The 20,323-nt window shown below is 33.8% G+C and overlaps 1 protein-coding gene across 3 annotated transcripts in view; it reads right to left on the minus strand.

The window, feature by feature from the left end:
• Positions 1–20,323, minus strand: part of CSMD3 (CUB and Sushi multiple domains 3) — a 1,204,746-nt gene that overhangs the window by 183,866 nt on the left and 1,000,557 nt on the right. For 2 of the 3 annotated variants that reach the window (XM_019032923.3, XM_019032924.3), the window contains 2 exons: positions 1,945–2,058; positions 1,344–1,439 (listed from right to left, as the gene is read on the minus strand). The exons of the other annotated variant lie outside the window; for it this stretch is intronic. In XM_019032923.3, coding sequence (XP_018888468.2) covers positions 1,344–1,439; positions 1,945–2,058 — 210 coding nt within the window. The remainder of the gene's footprint in view (positions 1–1,343; positions 1,440–1,944; positions 2,059–20,323) is intronic. 3 annotated transcript variants of the gene reach the window in all.

Below are 20,323 nucleotides of genomic sequence, written 5' to 3' on the forward strand. Positions count from 1 at the left end.
TTCTTGTTTTACCGAACTCATTAATATTACAAAGTAGTTTTAGTTAGATATTTTTGTAATTTGTGAGATGAAAACTGAAAGTTTTTTTTCTTTTTAAACTTAGAATACAAAGTTCATAAAATATGTGTCAGGTTATATCAAATAATTTTACATTTTTTTCAGTATTTGGTTCTTAATTAAAAGCAGATTTTATAAAGGCAAACAGTACTTTATTAGTTTCATAGAATGTTCACAAACTTAATTTCAAACACATTTGCTATTGAGAAAGATAACTACATTTGGACTAGGTAGAATATATGTCAGACAGATTAACAACAATAAAAGTTTTTACTTTAATAATCATACAATATCAGATTTGAAATTGCTTTTAGATTTTATAGGTATGCCCTTTAATTGTGCCTTTTTTTGGTTTAGTAAAATAGAATGATAACAGGATGTTTTTTCTTTTTAAAACACATAACAAATGTGATTAAAGAGATTGACAATAGCCCAAAAAATGATACGATGAATTCTAAATAGATTAATTCTTCTTATGCGACTTGAGTAAATATAATTCCATTCATTATAGTGCCTTTTTGCAGTCGTAATACCACACATTGTTTCCAGGGGGAAGTACTACTTAACATAAAAGAGTATAGGATTATGGTCAACTGATAAATGGGGTAAGAAGGTTTAATAGGAATAACAAATCACAAATGTTTATACATTTCTTAGTAATAAAGTGCAAGATACATTTGAGATTAACTACTATGTGACCATATATATTTCAAAGACAATATTTCAAATAATGGCTCTTAACTTGGTTTAATGATAACGTAGAAGGTTGTCTACCACAGGCAATAAATAAAATGTGTAAACAAACTTCTAATTGCACAAAAGTCCTAATAACTGAAGAAAGTTTTAATTCTCCTGAGAGAATGAAAAACTATAATTTTAGAATGGAACACTGATTTCCTTGGCATGTTTAAGTACATCAGCACCAAAATTTTTATATCTTTAATTTCGAGTGCTAAACTAAATTAGACTAAATAGTCTAGAGTGCTAGACTGTTAGAAAATAGAAAATGTAGATAGTAAAGGATTGTCAGGAAAAAAAAATAGATGTTTTGAAAATAATATGTGGGAAGGAAGGAAAATCAGACATTTAAACTGAGAATGATGATGGAAGCAATAGATTTTGTTTACTTTGGTCAAGGTGACAGTGATCTAGTGATGGTGGAGGGGACAAAATAAAACTGCTTAAAAACACTTTTATCTAGAGGATTTCATCATTCAAAAAGTCTGAATACATCATGGAAAATTATATCATTCCTTAGCGTGTTTCTAGACTACAGGGTCACTTACCTTGGTAAACAAAGTGAAATCCCTTAGCTGTTATTGGTCCAACTGAAGTAAATCGAATTGTGATCTGATTACCTGAACTCAGTGGAAGTGATTCTCCTACTCAACAAAACAAACACTAAGATATCATAAATAATTTTCATTCAGTAAACCTAACAAATTATATTATAATCTTACACTGTCATTTGAAAATGTCAATCTATGTTCTATCAAATTACTTTAAAATATCCTACAACTACCAATATATTTCCTTTGGGTTCAACTTGTATTGCAATCTTTTTCTCAGAAAGCTTTAATTACATTTTTATACATATTGCCTCATTCTTCAAAGAATTCTTAAATATTTTATATTACATTAAACACCAGAGATTAAGTGATTAAATATATTATTTACTTGGTTACAATCCCAGAGAATAGTTGGTTGTATTTTTCTCAACCTTCTGAGTTAATTTTGTTTCTATTCTTTAGAGAAAAAAAAAGTGATACTATTTTCAGTTTACTTTATTTCTTATATGGATGACATAAATCTCAACTTTCACTACAATACTAATCAAAGTCAGTCTTTAATCAGTAACTGATGCATGGCAGTTCTATTAAAGGATACCTGAATGGGATCCTGAGAGGGAAGATAACAGAGAAGATTGCTGAGTTGGCCCATCATACACCTCAACAACATCGTGGAGTGATGTCTGGAAAAATACAAACTGGCCAAACACCACTGATCAACAGGAACCCGGAGAAGCAAACAAATCACCAACCATCCAAAAACGAAAACAAAAAACAAAAAAATAGAAAGAGGAGGAGAGAGAGAACAAAGTATTACAATATAATAGTCATTTTTTTTTCTACCATTAAAAGAGGATAGGTGCCAATTGGTTGATATTACTGACACATGTACTTCAGGTCATAAAAGAAGTGACCATGACCTAAAGCAATACAATTTTAAGACAACAATTCTTAAAAATATAAATGAGTATAGCATTTAATTTGGATCAGAAATCATAAAATTGATGATTAATACTTTATAGTAACTACTTTTGGCTTTTCCCAATGGTGGTTTGATTATTTTCACTTTGTGACTCTCTTCTCTTTTTCTAATTTTTTACCTCCTCCTTTAGATAAGATAGACACAGTTTTAATTCAGGGGATTTTTTTAAGTTGTCCTTAAAAATGCTATTCCATTATGAGTAATAATTTCATTAGAAAAAGATTAGCGAGATTCTTTTCAGATATAGTGTTTAATTTATATTCTAAGTTTTAAACGATTCCTAAACATTTATTGTTAATCTTCCACCAAAATAAAGAAATATTATTTATGATTCCTCAGCAATTGAGATATCATAAAATTTTGCAAAATAATTGCCCTTCCATGGTAAGTACAGTTCTGAAGTACATACCAACAGAGCTTTATAGATGTGTCTTTTTACTCCATTTTTACTTATCCTTTAATTATATACTAAACTTACATGCAGAATTTACCCAAACTAAAACTATGAAGAACCTGTTTCAAGAACAGAAATCAGTTTGCTTTGTGTTTTTTTTTTAAATAAAATCAGTAACAAAACTTATCCTTAAAATATTTCATTGGTAAAATTGTGGAGTTTAAAAGAGTATAATTTTAATGAAAATTTAATAATGCCAAAGCAAGATCACTTTTATAAATTTGAAATCACATGAATTTAAAGTGTTCATTTCATGAGTATATACAAATATATTTTTCAAATGCTGATTCAAATTGTATACCTCAAATGAAGGCTATGGACATCCTCTGGTGGTCCTTTTACTAACAGGCTAATTCACTTGAAACATGGTTACTTTTGCATATGAATTCAGGTATACATATAATATTGCAAACAAAGCTATACGTAGTTTTTGGGCCTGTAAAAATAAGCTGGTGATCTCAGTCCAGTTCTTTGTGGAGTAAAAGAAAATGAAAACATTAACAGATACAGCGATGTTTCTTTGAACGTTTCTGAACATTGCTGTGCTAAAATTTGTCAATAATCCTCCTTAAAATATTTCCTAGAAGTCATGAATACAAATTTATGTTTCCACCTAACCAGACACATGCCGTGAATTATTTTAATGGTTTACAAGTCATACAAACATTTTGAATTCAGACCTTTTTAAAAGATCCCAAATTTGTTCCACCAAATCCCAAGCTACTTCCAAAATACTCCAAATATATATATATATATGTATCTTTGTTTTATAATGGAAAGAAAGAGTTAAAGGATGCTGAATTGTACTATGTATATACATACATATGTATATATATATGTGTATATATATGTATATATATAGGAAAGGTTTTGTTTTCTGTTTTTGCATTAGATTAGTGTTTGGATGATCTGTTCTCAAATATGTCTTAAGAAGGTTTTATTATATAAAGCAGATTGCCATTGCCTTACAAAGTAGCCGAAAAAAAGAAAAAAAATGGTATTTTAGTCTAATCACGGGAATTTTGTTACATCAGGCACACTGCCCAAAAAGGCTCTTGGCATGTAATTTATTCTTTCTCTTAGCTTTTTGGGAAATCATTAAGGAAAAATACAATACCGCATCCTTTAACTCTTTCTTTCTATTAGAAAACATGCCCAATTTCCTTGCAAACCACTATATTTACAAACATTTAAAACAATTAAAATACACAGGTATCCAAGAGCTTTTTCTGAGGAAAAAGAAAAAAAAATTCATCTTTTTTTTTTTTTTTTTGCCTTTAGGCCTCTTCTCAATTATTGTTTGTATGCAGATAAAACAGTTTTGCATTACCTCTAAACTGAATATGTTGAGACTATAACTGTTAATAATGCAGCCATTAACCCCACATTTTTGTATCATATTAAGTATAGAAAACTGTAGGGCATGCTCTTTTAAGTGTTAATAATTTGTGCTTGTAATTTGTTGTAGTTATTAACTCGGTTGGGAGAGTTGAGAAAGCTAGGAGTGGGGGAGTACAGTGCTGAATCTTGCCTTATTAAGCAATGAGCGAGCCACTTTTCTTTAAAAGCAATCAACTCTGCATTAATATGGGCAATTGAAATTTTAAATTAAAAGTAGCTTTCACCAGAAAAAAAGTTACTCTGAGAGGATATGGAATCACTATAGTAAAGATAAAATTTTAAAGTACATGCCTAGTAAGTTATTTTGTAGTATGAACAATGAAGAACACTAACATAGTGATCTGATTTCCCACACATTATCATATTAGCTATTGTCTCATTAAACTGATATATTATAATAATGAACCTAATACTCCCAGTCAGAAGTCTTAAGAACTAAGTGATGACTCTCAGATTTGCTTCTCCATTCTGTCTGTAAATGTCTTAATTTATTTAGTTTTTTAAGGTGCGAACAGCAGTAGGTCTTCTGATTCTAAAATGTTCTGAATAGCCAAAGGTATTTGCCTTGTTGAAAGTGATGCAAGGAAAATGTGTAAGAGATTTTAAAGTGGCTCAAAAGATTACTGGTTATTGTTTTTTTGTAAGAAAGTTGTCCAGCAAATTGGGTTACTTGTGTTAAATGGAGACTGTGGTATAATGCAATGGATTATTGCCCAGTGAACAGATTTATTTTGTCTCTATGCATCTATTTGTTTGTAAATTCATTTTAACATTCCTGATTATCTCTCTTATCTACAGATCTATCTAATTTATCTATTAACCATCTATTATTTGGTTATTTGAATTCTCCTTTGAACCACTGTAACATCTTACTGGGTTTCTCATTATTTAACTGGGAGTTAAATAAAATTTTTGATTTAAATATCCTTTATATTTATATGAGAGCCATAATTATGCTCTTTTTAAAAATTACCTCTTAACACTGACCTGATGCTGGTGCCTCAATCCAATGGGTAGAACACCCTCTTATTTCTAGGACTACAATTAACCCCAAGTCTGTGCTGATTATGCCTTTTGCATGATTAACAAGCTCCGTGGTCCGTTTCTTCATTTCCAAGCACATACAGAATTCCCTGCATCTCAGCTCCAAGCTTCTTTTCTGTTTTCTTAAGCATATAGATTTCAAAACGATTTTGCTCTCAAGATACAAGAGTTAGCTGTATACATCAAGGTATTTCTTAAGGGAAACACTACTCATTTTTTTCTCCTTTAAACATAATAGATGTTAAAGAAAATGTTTTTGTCTCTTTTGTTGAAAAAATCAATTTTTACAGTGGTATATATACTGTAGTAAGCTAGAAAAAGGAAACCAGTAAGATAAAAGCAAACATAAAAATTATCTAGTTTTTATGCCTGAAACTATATCTGAGCCTATTATATTTTCATACATTGCATTTTAGAATAGAGTTTATTAATTCCACCAGCATTAGTTGATTCTATGATGTGCCAGGAACTGGGTTAAATGCTACGGTTAAGAAAGTGACCAGTACAGATAGGGTCCCTGCTCTTTAACTCTATTAATTCTATTTCTGTTTATTGATGTGGCAGCTTTTCTTTATTCCACCCATGAAAAGATGTTAGGCTGGCCAATTAATTATAAACCAACAATAGGGAACTTTGAGTACATATTTCCATGAAGAGTATTGCTATACTGATCAATTAAATCCATTCTTCAAAGCAAAGCACCTACTAATCTCTAATGGGCAACATTCGTGGAGTTCTCGACCACATTTTTAATAAATCTATAACTTAGATTTTAAAAAATCATTTTAAAAGTCTGGAGAAATCACTTAGAAGAAAACTAATTTATATCACATTGCTATAACCTTTATCCCAATTTTAAAGTATTTTCCTAGTTCATTTTCTCCCCCATGAATAAATTCAGAATGAGACAAGGCAGTGTATCTATCTACTCTTTCTTGTAGACAAAGCAAGCTTTATTTGACATCTAATTTTTGAAGGATCCATCCAAATAAGATTGAGAGGTAGGGTTCCATTGACTGAGAAAGTTGCATAACATAAATTTTCATTTAACTGTTTCAATAAGCATTTGTTTTCTATTCTCCATCAAACCCTGTTGAATCTTTTTTCCTTTGGTCACATTCATTTAATACCTGAGACTTCATCCAATTTGCTTAATTAAGCCATCCCAAATGTAAATCAATAAATGATGACAGTGTCTAAGATGGCATAAAGAAACTCTTGAGCATTAGCGTAGATAACTGGCAGAATTCTCACTACAGACCAACAGTTACCCTGAAAGCATCACTGTGGAAACAGTATAGTGGGTGCCTAGAATATGTCATAATGCACTAAAATGGGTTAGTGCTCACAGGGGAGGGCCTTTGCTTAGAACATGAATAAATAGAACAACAAGAATTTAAAGCTCCCTTTTCCACTAAACTCTAATCTGCAATATGGTTGAAACGTTCTACCACTGCTAGCAGTCTCTCCTCGAACAATGTTTAATCAGGCTCTTCTGAATCCTCTTCCCAACTAGGCCCTGACTATTTTACTTCTGTGTCTGTCTTTGCATTGTCCAACTTTAAAAATAATCCTAATGAGCTGGTTTAGCCAAAACCCCCTTCCCTCAATGTCTGATTACCCTCTCACCTCCACCATCCCCCAGGTGATATCTGATCACCCTGGTTTGCTTTCACCAACAGTACTGTTAGGGTGGTTTGGCCAGAATCCCCCTCATCCCTGATGTTTCCTCTTAATAATTTTCCATCTACTGACCTCCATCCTGCTTCTTGTCTATAAATTCCCACTTTTTCTTGTTATATTTGAAGGTGGCTCAATCTCTCTTCTCTACTGCGAAACCCATCAGAGTAGTTCATATGCCTATCTTGATACTTCTGAATAGTCTATTTGATACAGTTTGGCTGCATCTTCACCCATATCTCATCTTGAATTGTAATCCCAATAATCCCTATGTCCCCCTGAGAGGTAATTGAATCATGGAGGTCGTTTTCCCTTTGTTGTTCTCATGATAGTGAATGAGTTCTCATGAGATATGATGGCTTTATAAGCATCTGGCATTCCCCCTGCTGGCTCACACTGTGTCCTGCTGCCACATGAAGAAGGTGCCTGCTTCTCCCGTTGCCTTCTGCCATGATTGTAAATTTCCCGAGGCCTCCTCAGCAATGTAGAACTGTGAATCAATTAAACCTTTTTCCTTTATAAATTACCTAATCTTGGGTATTTCTTCATAGCAGTGTGCGAACAGGCTAATACAGTAAATTGGTACCAGGAGTGGGGTGCTGCTACAAAGATACCTGAAAATGTGGAAGCAACTTTGGAACTAGGTAAGAGGCAAAAGTTAGAAAGTTTTGAGGGCTCAGAAGACAAGACAGGGAGATGTGGGAAAGTTTGGAACTCCCTAAAGATTTTTTGAATGGCTTTGACCAAAATGCTGATAGTGATATGGACAATGAAGTCCAGACTGAGGTTTCCTCAGATGGAGATGAGAAACTTGTTGAGAACTAGAATAAAGGTGATTCTTTCTCTGCTTTAGTAAAGAGACTGGTGGCATTTTGCCCCTGTGCTAGAGATGTGTGGAACTTACTTTGAACTTGAGAGAGATGATTTAAGGTATCTGGCAGAAGATATTACTAAGCTGCAAAGCATTCAAGAGGAAGCAGAGCATAAAAGTTTGGAGAATTTGCAGCCTGACCATGTGATAGAAAATAAAAACCTATTTTCTGGGGAGAAATTCAAGCCAGCTGCAGAAATTTGCATAAGTAATGAGGAGCCAAATATTAATCCCCAGGAAAATACGGAAAATGTCTCCAGAGCATGTCAGAGACCTTCATGGAAGCCCCTTCCATCAAAGGCCCAAAGGCTTAGGAGGGAAAAATGGTTTCCTGGGCTGGCTCAGGGCTCCTCTGCTCTGTGCAGCCTCAGGACATGGTGCCCTGCACCCAGCTGCTTCGGCTCTAGCTGTGGCTAAAGGGAACCAAGGTATAGCTTGAGCCATTGCTTCAAAGGGTGCAAGTCCCAAGCCTTGGCAGCTTTCACATGGTGTTGAGCCTGTGGGTGCACAGAAGTCAAGAACTGAGGTTTGGGAACCTCTACCTAGATTTCAGAAGATGTATGGAAATGTCTGGATGTCCAGGCAGAAGTTTGCTGCAGGGTGGAGCCATCATGAAGAACTTCTGCTAGGGCACTGTGGAAGGGAAATATGGGATCAGAGTTCCCACACAGAGTACCCACTGGGGCACTGCCTAGTGGAGCTATGAGAAGAGGGCCACCGTCCTCCAGATCCAGATGGTAGATTCACTGACAGCTTGTATCGTGCACCAGGAAAAGTCACAGATGCTCAATGCCAGTCTATGAAAGCAGTCAGGATGGGGGTTTTACCCTGCAATGCCACAGGGGTGGAGTTGCCCAAGGCTGACAGAGCCCACCTCTTGCATCAGCATGACCTGGATGTGAGACATGAAGTCAAAGAAGATCATTTTGGAACTTTAAGGCTTAATGACTGCTCTATTGGATTTTGGACTTGTATGGGGCCTGTAGCCCTTTTGTTTTGGCCAATTTCTCTCATTTGGAACTGGTGTATTTGCCAAATGCCTGTACCCCCATTGTATCTAGGAGATAACTAACTTGCTTTTGCTTTTATAGGCTTATAGGTAGAAGGGACTTGCCTTGTTTCAGATGAGACTTTGAACTTGTACTTTTGGGTTAATGTTGGAATGAATGAAGACTTTGGAGAACAGTTGGAAAGGTATGATTGTGTTTTGAAATGTGAGGGCATGAGATTGGAAGGGACCATGGGCGTGTCCTCATCCAAATCTCATCTTGAATTGTAGTTCCCATAATTTCCATGTGTACTGGGAGGGACCCAGTGAGTGGTAACTGAATCATGAGGGTGGTTTCCCCATAGCTGTTGTCATGATAGTGAGTGAGTTCTTATGAGATATGATGGTTTTATAAGTGTCTTGTATTTCCGCTTCTGGCTCTCACTTCATCCTGCCACCCTACGAAGAAAGTGCCTGCTTCTGCTTTGCTTTCTACCATGATTGTAAGTTTCCTGAGGTTTCTCAAGCTATTCAGGACTGTGAATCAATTAAACCTCTTTCCCTTATAAATTACCCAGTCTTGGATATTTCTTCATAGTAGTGTGAGAATGGACCAATACACTATTCTTCTATTGTTTAACAAGTACACAAATGATTTCTTTTTAAAACTGCCTAAGCAAACCAGAAACTTTTGGAAGTCACTTTTAATTTTTGAGCCATCAAAATAACTAGCTGTTACATTATATAGAGGTTCACTGATTTAGCAATTAATTAACTTCAAATGAGGATAATGAAACAAATACGGACATGATTACCATAATTCAATGATCAGGATTGGAGTTATTGAATTAAAAATGAAAATTGAATTTATGTAAATTAATATTTCAATTTGTTTGTCATTTTTTTCTCAGAGGAGAATAATTCTCTGAGTATCCTAATGGCATGACAGTGTCAGGAAAAAAAAAACTGAGACTTAGACTGGGGCATGGTTAAGGGAAGAGATTCAACTCCTACGTAGAAGGTGATGGAGAGTTAAAATTAAAATACGTAAGAGGTTGTAGTGAATTCAGCTTTGGTTTAAACCTGTAAACCTGTTTTGATATAAAAGCCTTCAAATTTGGTGGAGTAAGGGCAGCAGGTCTCTCTGGAAGCAACTCTAGTAGTCAGAAGGATAGTGCCAAATTAATGAATGGTGACAATGACAGTGCCAATCAAAGCTTGCCAAATGACAAGCCCTCTTTGTTGCATAGAAGAAAGGATAAGCAACCTAAAGATTATCAGCACTTATAGCTGAGCAGATTTAGGAAGATTAATGTTTTCAAATGACCAACTTATGTGTCTGAAATGTACTATGATATTAAGGTATTTCATAAAATTGCCTAATAAAGAGTTAAGCATTCAATTTCTGGAATCAGACTCTCAAGGACTTAATCCAGGATTAACCACATGGGAAAGCCTCAGTTTCCTCATCTGTAAAATAGGGATAATAAAAGTACCTGACCTCCTAGGATTGATGTGAATAGCACATAAATTAATACTTGTAAAACATTTTAAACAGCACCTGAAGCAGTAATAAATGTTAGTCACCATTACTAGTAACTCAGCTTTGTAAATATATATGTTCCTAATTCAGTCATAAAACTTACTGATAGGCAAAATTTAATTGAACTTTTATGTGAGCATATCCTCTTTCATTGTCTGCTTTCCATACATCAGTATTTAGTAAAAAAGATAGAACTGCCTGGGTGAGATGAGTACTCCAGCTATTTTAATCAAGCTTAGTTTGTCTTAAGACTTCAAGACGGCTATGCACTTCTCTGTCTACTTGATTTTACATTCTATCCTTTTGGATGAAAAAGGAAAATGTAATTATCAGCTTTCTTTTGGGGCTAAGAAAAGGGGAGCAAGGTGAGAGTGCATTCTACCTTTGTTTTTGTTTACTCCCTCAATCTTAATTCCTTCTGTTTCAACTTCATCACAAAAGAAATAGTTCCACATAGATCTCTGTTTGATTCTCAACATGCTTACTACTCCTTTTGCAAAATCTACACATTGTTTTGTATTTCAGGGTTTATTTTGATGCCTATATTAGGAACTGAGCTGTTTTGCCACCTTGTTAAAAATTGTGTCCCCGTTTTGCTCAATTTTCATTTTATTACCAACACAGCACAGATGAAAATGCACATGTGCATCCACAGTACTGACAGAACAGAAATAAAGAAGATTCAAATCAAAGATGGGTAGAGTACTATATTTCACTATGTGTGAAATCATAAAAAATTACTGTTGGTAACACAAGCTCTTATAATGTTTGGCTACTTTTATGTGAATTTCTGACTCGTATTTTCTTTTTTTTAATTATTATACTTTAAGTTTTAGGGTACATGTGCACAACGTGCAGGTTTGTTACATATGTATACATGTGTCGTATTTTCATCTCATATGAATATTTTAAGACAAAATATTAGACATTTTCATGAATGCAAAATGCTTCCCTTTTAAATCAGTAACATACACTGTGCAGAACTGTTTGCCCTCCATACTCTATACTCTGAACTGTGAAAGTACTTATTGTATAAATAGCTACAAATTTGCATTTTGGGATCATTATACCACTTGTATATCATGATTTTAAAGGCTTTATCATTTAAAGATTATTACAAGGTGTGCAATTAAAACTTCAATTTTATGAAAAATAAATAAAGTGTAGTATTATGAAAATTTACTTTCAAAAGCATCAGAAAGGCAGAATTTTAAAAATCAGTACCAAATCAAATCAATGTGCTACTGTTTTTTAAAACTACCATCTAGCAATGGACAAGTTTAGATAGAAGTTGCATTAATTGATTAATGAATTAAATATCCCTAATCCCAAAATCCCAAATCAAAAATGCCTCAAACTCCAAATATTTTTTGGTGCTGAAATGACTTCACAAGTGGAAAATTTCACACCTGATGTCATGTGACGGTCACAAATATTATTTAAAATATTGTATAAAATTACCTTAGGTTATGCATATAAGAAGTATATGAAACATAAATAAATTTTGTGTTCAGATGTGTGTCCCATTCCCCAATATCTCATTATGTATAAGCGAACATTTCAAAATCCAAAATAATTGGACATCTAAGACACTTCTAGTCTCATGCATAAGGGATGATTAGGGATACTTGACTGTAATATCAAGTGAAAGTTTTATTAATAGTTTGAAAACTTTTATATTTTCTACATATCAGTTAGATTCCATGCACTTATGGTTATTATCATAGTACAATAGCAGTAAACATACTAACTCACAGTGAGCTGCGTTATGCTGATTTAGCATTTTAAAATCTCCATGCAGAAGCATGGCTCCACCCTAGAATGCTGGGGCCAATCCTGCCTTTGAGCAAAAAAGTCTGGAGTGCTAAGTCAGCAACTCACACAGTATAATGAGGTCATTCTGGCTCTGAAAAATAAATATGTGAAAATCTTAATATGTATTGCTATTTTGTAGTAATTAGGAAATACAATATGTTATTAAAAAATTCAATGATTTGACTATGGTACCCAATTATCCAGTAATTTGGTAGCTCCAGGAATCTAGGTTTGCTTTGAACTTAACAACAATAAATGGGGTTGTAATTTATCTTTCTGTTAACAATTTCTTTGTGTGATACTTTTGTCAACCCATAAACTAGGTTTGCTGACTAAATCCATAATATCTACTTTCAGATTTCTCTAAAGCTAGATTTCTGTCTGTATTGTGACCATTTGCCTACTGTCAAAATTTCAAAACTGCCTATTTGACATATTTTAAATGTATAGACATTAAAAAACCATCTTATAAGCAAATATAGTTTAATTTTCTTTAATTGTTCCAGAAGCAAATATCTATCCAACTGCAAGCCAGAAGCTTATCCTCAATTTGGCAGTTGTAACATTTCCCAGAAGCTGAGAATTAATTTGGTGTTTAAAAGCAAATGAAATAAAGAAAAACATAATAAGCGATTCCATTGTATGTTTAAAAGAATTAGAAAAGCCAAATAAAAAGTTTAAAGTGTTCAAATATGTTATTAGCACTTTTGTTTTGAACCATTTTCAATTTGAATGTGTGCTTTTATTTTATCACCTTTCATATTTTTTTTACACATTTTGTAGAACATGTCTGCCAAATCCCAATTAGGTCAGAAAGATTAAAGCCAGAAAAACATTCTCCTATGGACTATAAATTAAATTACTGGGATTTATTTTATTATGTAAAATTTCAAACATATACCAAGTGGACAGAATAGTAAACACCCATGAAACCATCACCCAACTTCAACACTTATCAACATTATGCCAATCTTGTTTCATGTGTCTCTTCCTATCCGACCTGTATCCCCAACCTGGAGTACTTTTAAGCAACTCCCCAACATCATATTCTTTTTCCATAAATGCTTTGGTATTTGTCTCTAACAGATAAAAACTTTACAAAATAGCCACAATATAATTACCAGATCTAACAAATTTAATGATAATTTCTTTATTTCATCAAATAACTATTTCTTGTTCTGATTTCCCTGATTTTACCCAAAAATAGTCTTTTTATAGTTAATCAAATCTGAATTCAAAGTCCATACATTTCATTTGATTGATGTGTTGCTAATGTTACTTTTAATGTATAAAACCTATAACCCACATCTTATTTTTAATGACATATATTTGTCAAAAAAAATGAGTCTTTTAAAGCAGAGAGACTAAAATAGGATAAAACTCAATTGAACAAAATTTTACTGGCATCTAGCTGTTGGTGAGAGTTAATTTTATGAGGTTATTAAAAAACGTAATTCAATTTGTAGGTTACCTCTAGAGGTGAGAGGGATGCTATGTGGATATAGTTTCTGGCCCCCCTAGCTCCTACTTCAATTAGAGAAGTTTTGTTTCTCTCCGTTTTATGTGTGGGACTTTGACACACAATTTAGCATTATGCCCAGATTCAAGCTCTTGCTTTCATTGAATTCTTTAACTCCACTCTGCATGTTGCCTCCTACACACACTTTGCCACGCCTTTTCTGCAGGCAAAGTACCCTCAACCCCTCAACTTTCAAAGTTCCATTTACTAAGGGCTCTTTCGTTGGCAGAATGTACAGCTATTTCAGAATAACAGGTGGAGGGGTACACCATATGTCAACATTTTAAAAAAGGTTCTTAACTTTGCAAAAAAAATCATCACCAGTCATCTCTTTAACTTGGGCTCTAGCTTTATGTTGAGAGTCATGTTTGCACATTTTTTTTTTAACAGAAGGAATTCCAAGCTTACTTATTCTCACTATAAAATGCTACCATTCTTTGGCACTTATTTTGCCAGACTAGGCTGGGCGCAGTGATTCACACCGGTAATCCCAGCACTTTGAGAGGCCTAGGTGGGAGGATCACTTTAGGTCAGGAGTTCGAGACCAGCCTGGCCAACATGATGAAACCCCATCTCTACTAAAAATACAAAAAATTAGCTAAGAGTGGTGGCATGTGCCTGTAGTCCCAGCTACTTGGGAGGCTGAGGCAGGAGAATCACTGGAACCCGGGAGCCACAGGTTGTAGTGAGCCAAGATTGTGCCACTGCACTCCAGCCTCGGTGATAGAGGAGGACCCCCTGTAAAAGATATATATATATATGTTATATATATATGTAATATATTTATAATATATATTACATATAATAATATATGTATATATACATATGTACACATATATGTAATAATATATGTATATATGTAATATATGTTACATATATTACATATATATGTATACCTATATATATATATATTGCCAGACCAAAGTCTATTAAAAATTTCCAATGAAAATGAGAGAATTTGCTGCCGGTAGAAATTGAGAAAATGAATAAAAAACAATCTTAAATGAATAAAAAACATTTTTAAAAGGTATAATATTAACTAGTTATCATTCATTAAACCCTTACTATATGTAATGGACTGTGCAAAGTTCTTTATACATATCAGCTTCACTGATCCTCACAAAAACCTTTGAGGTAGGCACTATCATCTCTGTTTTGCAGATAAAAAAACAAACAAGACAACTATCAAAAAATTAGTAAGCTAAAAAGGGAAAGAACTAAGATTTGAATTCATAGAATACGAATTTATCTTAAGCCTGGTCTCTTAGCCATTATCCTATAGAGCATGGCATCATGGAGTGTACTGGTGGACAGGTCACATTAAAAACTACTGAGAAAACTTAAGGTCAAACACAACAATTAAGACACATGATAAAGAAGCAGAACTGAAAGTAAAGAGTGAATTATTTTAAGGATATTTTGCTGAAAAGATGGGGGAAATATTTTATAATTTATTTATAAATACATTCATCCTAAATGGCCAAATTATTATTTAGCCATCATGAATAATAGAGGAATAGATTTCTATTATCTTAAAAATACACACATCATTTATATAAAATGTGTTCTTAATAAATAAGGTGACATATATTCTGCAGACTTTTAGTACTTTCAGGAATAGATTTTAGAATTCACAGGAGTAGCAGAATCTATTGAATAACTTTTATTTTCACAATTGTTACAAAGTAAAACGTTAGTCATAGAGAGTTTGGGATTTGCATTTCTACAAACCCAGATTTGACGAGCTTTGCTGCTTCCTGGTGTGTGCCCTTGAACATGCTACTAAACCTTTCTGAATTGTTTTCCTAATCTGCAAAATAATACCCACTCCTTTGGATTGTCGTAAGGATTAATCTGTAAAGCATCTTGCCCAGTAGATAGACAAAACAGAAAGTGTCACTCACATGTACACTCCCAACAAATACACCATATTCTGTGGCATTTCTAGTCTGTTATCTTACAAATTCAAAATTAATATTGATTTTATAAATAAATCAAATTAACCACTTATTGTTTAACTCTGCCAAATACGATCATCAACAGCAAAAACAAGTAACCTTAATAGAAACAAATAAGAAAACTTAACCCTGGAAACAGATAAGGATGATAGAATATCAATGTGGGAAGAGGTTTTATCAGTCATTTGGTCCAATTTCTCAGATGCTATACATATTCCTTTAGTTACTTAACCTTCTCCAGAGAGTACATAGACACAGAATGGAACATAAAGGAGTTATTGAAATAAATCTACAGAATATGTATTGCTGAAGGAACACATTGAATTGCACTAGCAGACAAATGGTCTTATGTATTGTTTCGGTTCCCCCAAAGACTTTCCTTTGATAGTTATTTTTTTTTTCTTTTCAGAAACAGTCTTAAACAATATCATCCATAACCAAAAAGAGCCAAAATATAATAATTTATGCTAACCTGGGAAGGTGAACACTTCTAAATACAACCAAAGTAACACATCTCACCGTGGCTATTTCAATCTTTCCTATCACTGTTGTCATCTTCATCACTGATTTTTGGCAACATTATTGTCATCATCATCAAAAGCACATAAGAGTCACCTGTAATTTCATTCCAAACAGCCACATTTTTATTAAATTAGTTATTATTTGGTATGTGCAAAACACTGCACTAATTGCTAAGAAACTTACAAATGGAAATTCTAGACATGATAAACATTGATATACTTCAGGCTAGAGTGCAGTGGTGTGATCCTGGCTCACTGCAGCCTTAACCTCCTGGGCTCAAGCAATCCACCCATGTCAGCCTCCCTAGTAGCTGGGACCATATGCCACCATGCCTGGCTAAGTTTTGTATTCTTTTGTAGAGACAGAGTTTCACCATGTTGCCCAGGCTGGACTCGAACTTCTGGGCTCAGGCTAAAGATACCTTTGACAAGAAAATCATTTAGGTATACTAATATGCTGAAAGAAATTTGAGACTTTTTTCTTTACTTGGTGCACATGTAAAACTAATTTGGATTAGCATTACTAGCTGACAAGCAATGAGCCTATTAATGTTTGAGCCTCTACCTCTTGTCCCAAAGCTTTTATATATATATACACATATGTAAGTATTCAAGTTCCATGCGTTGTCTAGGCCTGGCAGAAGCTGTGAAGTATGGAATCGTTTTAAATTACTTAATATGCTATAATTCCAATGGAAGTTTCTCATATTACATTTTAACAAAGTTTCATACTTATACACGCAAATTTTATTCATAGAATTCTATAAAGCATTTAGCCTTTAAAAGAAGCTGTGTGAAAAATGTTTTGGATTCTCTTCAAAGGGAAAATGGTTGAAAATTAATGATTTTGTATCTGAATGCAAAAGAAGCTAAAATAGCATCACCTCCACTCCTCCCAACCTACTTGCAGGAATAATTAACGATTCAAAGCCCAGATCGATGGCCAATAGAGGAAAAAAATACTTTTAAGGTATGATTGCAAAAAACAACAACAACCTTATCTATTTACTAATTGGTTCCTAGTTACCATACCAAAGGCAAGAAGAATTAATAGTAAGTTCTAAACAAATATTTAAAAATTAATTTTAAAGCAGACTCACATTATCATTATCAGTAAAAGAAACTATAAAGAACATAAATTATTTGCACATGTGACTTACTTTGTATTATGTTTTGGTCCTCAATGGTTTACAAAGCCATGGTAACTCACTTCAAAACACAAATGGATCTTTTTAAAACAATGAATTAAACCTTATTCTCAAGGTTTGTTAAGACTCTCACTAGAGACCAAGAATAAGATAGGTAATTCCCTAAAATTATTCAGTTTCCCTAACTATGTCATAGCTTGATCCAAATTAGGATCAGAACATTTTTTCTTCTTTTCATGTTCCCATTCTTCTATTTTATTTTATTTTACTTATGTATGTATGTATTTATTTATTTGAGACGGAGTCTCGCTCTGTCACTAGGCTGGAGTACAGTGGCGTGATCTCGGCTCACTGCAACCTCCACCTACCAGGTTCAAGCAATTCTCCTGCCTCAACCTCCCGAGTAGCTGGGACCACAGGCATGTGCCACAATGCCCAGCTAATTTTTGTATTTTCAGTAGAGACGGGGTTTCACCATGTTGGCCAGGAGGGTCTCTATCTCTCGACCTTGAGGTCTGCCCACCTCAGCCTCTCAAAGTGCTGGGATTACAGGCATGAGCCACCGCGCTTGACCTATTTTTTATTTAGTAAGAATGTTGTTTAAATGTTTCTTAAATATCAGTCATTCTGAATAAGTAACTACATTTTACTTCTCAGTTGTTAGTTGTTAAAAATTCTTTACAGTTAAATGATGCTGGACCCCAACTAGTAATAACTATTAATCAAAAAGCCTCATGTAAATAGGATCATTATCATTTATTTTACATACTATGATATTCCAAAATAGATAAGACATCCTGAAAAGCTTTGTGAAAGGGTCATGTGGCTAACTAATGTTTTGAAAGATATCTAGAAGGTTATATTCTAATTTTAAATGGTAAATATTCTGACCTCAAATTGTGAACCCCAATTTTTTTCATGTTAATTTGGACTTAATTTATAGATTCAACAACTCAAAGTCAGTGGAGGGTGAGAAGGAGTCTTAAGAACAAATCTAAAGGAAGCCTATTGTCTTTCTTGCATGGCTATATTTGCTGTACTCACTTATCTGTGAGGAGTTTAATCTGTATTGTCTCAGATTTTACTTGTAATAACTTGAGTAGTAGGTATTCTTATGCATATTTTGAGGATGAGGAAACAGGCCCCCGGCTACCCCAAGGGAGACTTATGCTGCTAACATTCATATCCAGTGCCTCTTGAATTAATATCTACTCACTTTCAAGCACTGTTATAAACAATTCCATACCAAGCATATTGACAGTCAGATTAGATAATTTTTTAACATTCCCCACTGTGGTAAAACTATTTTCATGAATAATCACAAATGAATTAATAATACTGGCCAGAAAATAAATATAGACTGTGAAAATTTTCTATTATTAAACTCTGTGTGTGTGTTAAAATAGTAGTAAAAAAATCTCAAAATAAGAAAACAAATATTAAAGTACCAAAAAAAAAGATGAAGTCATACATTCGTTACATAAGTGTATTTTTTTAATGGGAAGAAACACACACTGAAGTTTGGACTCTATTTTAGTCTTCTAAATTTTAAGCAGAAACAAAAAATACAAGTGGTTACATAGAATGCCATCACTGAAATAAGTCAAGTTCTATTTCTTTGTCTTACAATTACTGTTCTGTCATATACTGTCTGAATGCACAAATACATAGTAAAATGGAGCTGGAGACATAAAAAAAGTGAGCTGCAATAGTTTCAAATCATTAAAACTTTATTCTGAAAATGATTGTTTAGCTTAATTCTAGTGTGTCAAGGACAACAAATAAAATAAGATAAAATTCCATTGGTGAATTTGAGTGTGTGTGCAGGGGGTGGGGAGTGAGGGTGAAAACTTTTTTTTAAGCACATTTTAATAGGTAGTTGGTATTGATTGTGAACCTTCTATATTTTTTGGAAACAATTCATTTCATCAAAGCAACTAAATGTAAACATAGTCATGTTTAATTATTTTACTGTTAAGTAAGAAAAGCTGAAACAACTGAATTATTCCATTTGGTAAGGAATGCCTGGACACTCTGTGACTCTTCTTCCTGAAACCCATGAAGCCAGACTTCACCGATTGATACCCCCAAGAGCATCTCCTCATTGTGATTTTTCTCCCACTTCTCTGACTTTGCTTATGCTAGACTATCTGATCTTCTTAGCTAATGTCTATTCATCTTTGAAGACTCAGCTCTGGTGAGCTATCACCAGATACTATCATTACCTCAGAATTTATCTGATTAAGGTTTGCTCAAATACTTTTCCATTGTATGCACTGCTTATTCTGGTCATATAAATTATTGCACTATTTTGAAATTCTGACTTACATATCTTTTTCCTTCACTACTTTAGATTATTCGTGTATTCCAGTAACTACTTCCCTGGCACTAACAACACCTTTGTGCGATGAATGTGGAAACTCCAATTATGTACAAAAAATAAAATCAGAAATGCTGAGACAATGTTTTCACTCTTTTCAGGTAATCGTGATACCTTGCAATCATTTCAAATACCAGGTGTTCAAAAGTATTGTGTCAGCATGGCTCTCCTTTTTCATTTTATTTGTTTTTACCCACAAGTAGTCAATATTATTTAAGCAAATATCAATCATATCTGACAGAGCTTCCTTAAATATAAATTGAGCTACCACAAGTTACTTTAAAGAAATAACAAAAATGAGGATATGTAGTTCAGTTCACTTGTGATTGATGGCTTCCTGTTTTGAAGGAGGCAATACAGAGTGCTACAAGTCAAATACAAACAAGCTGCCTGTCTACAACTAAACTCATCTTTGTCTCCCAAGTCTTTCCTGACTTGATAAAAGATATATGCTGATATGGTTTGGTTGTGTCCCCACCCAAATCTCATCTTGAATTGTAGTTTCCATAATACCCATGTATCATGGGAGGGACCCAGTGTGAGGTAACTGAATCATGGAGGTGGTTACCTCCATGCTGTTCTCATGATAGTGAGTTCTCACGAGATCTGATGTTTTCATAAGGGGTTTACTGCCCCTCTCCTTCACACTGCATTTCTCCTATGCTGCCACCAT

Source organism: Gorilla gorilla, chromosome 7 (assembly GCF_029281585.2).
Source record: "Gorilla gorilla gorilla isolate KB3781 chromosome 7, NHGRI_mGorGor1-v2.1_pri, whole genome shotgun sequence".
NCBI lineage: Eukaryota > Metazoa > Chordata > Mammalia > Primates > Hominidae > Gorilla > Gorilla gorilla.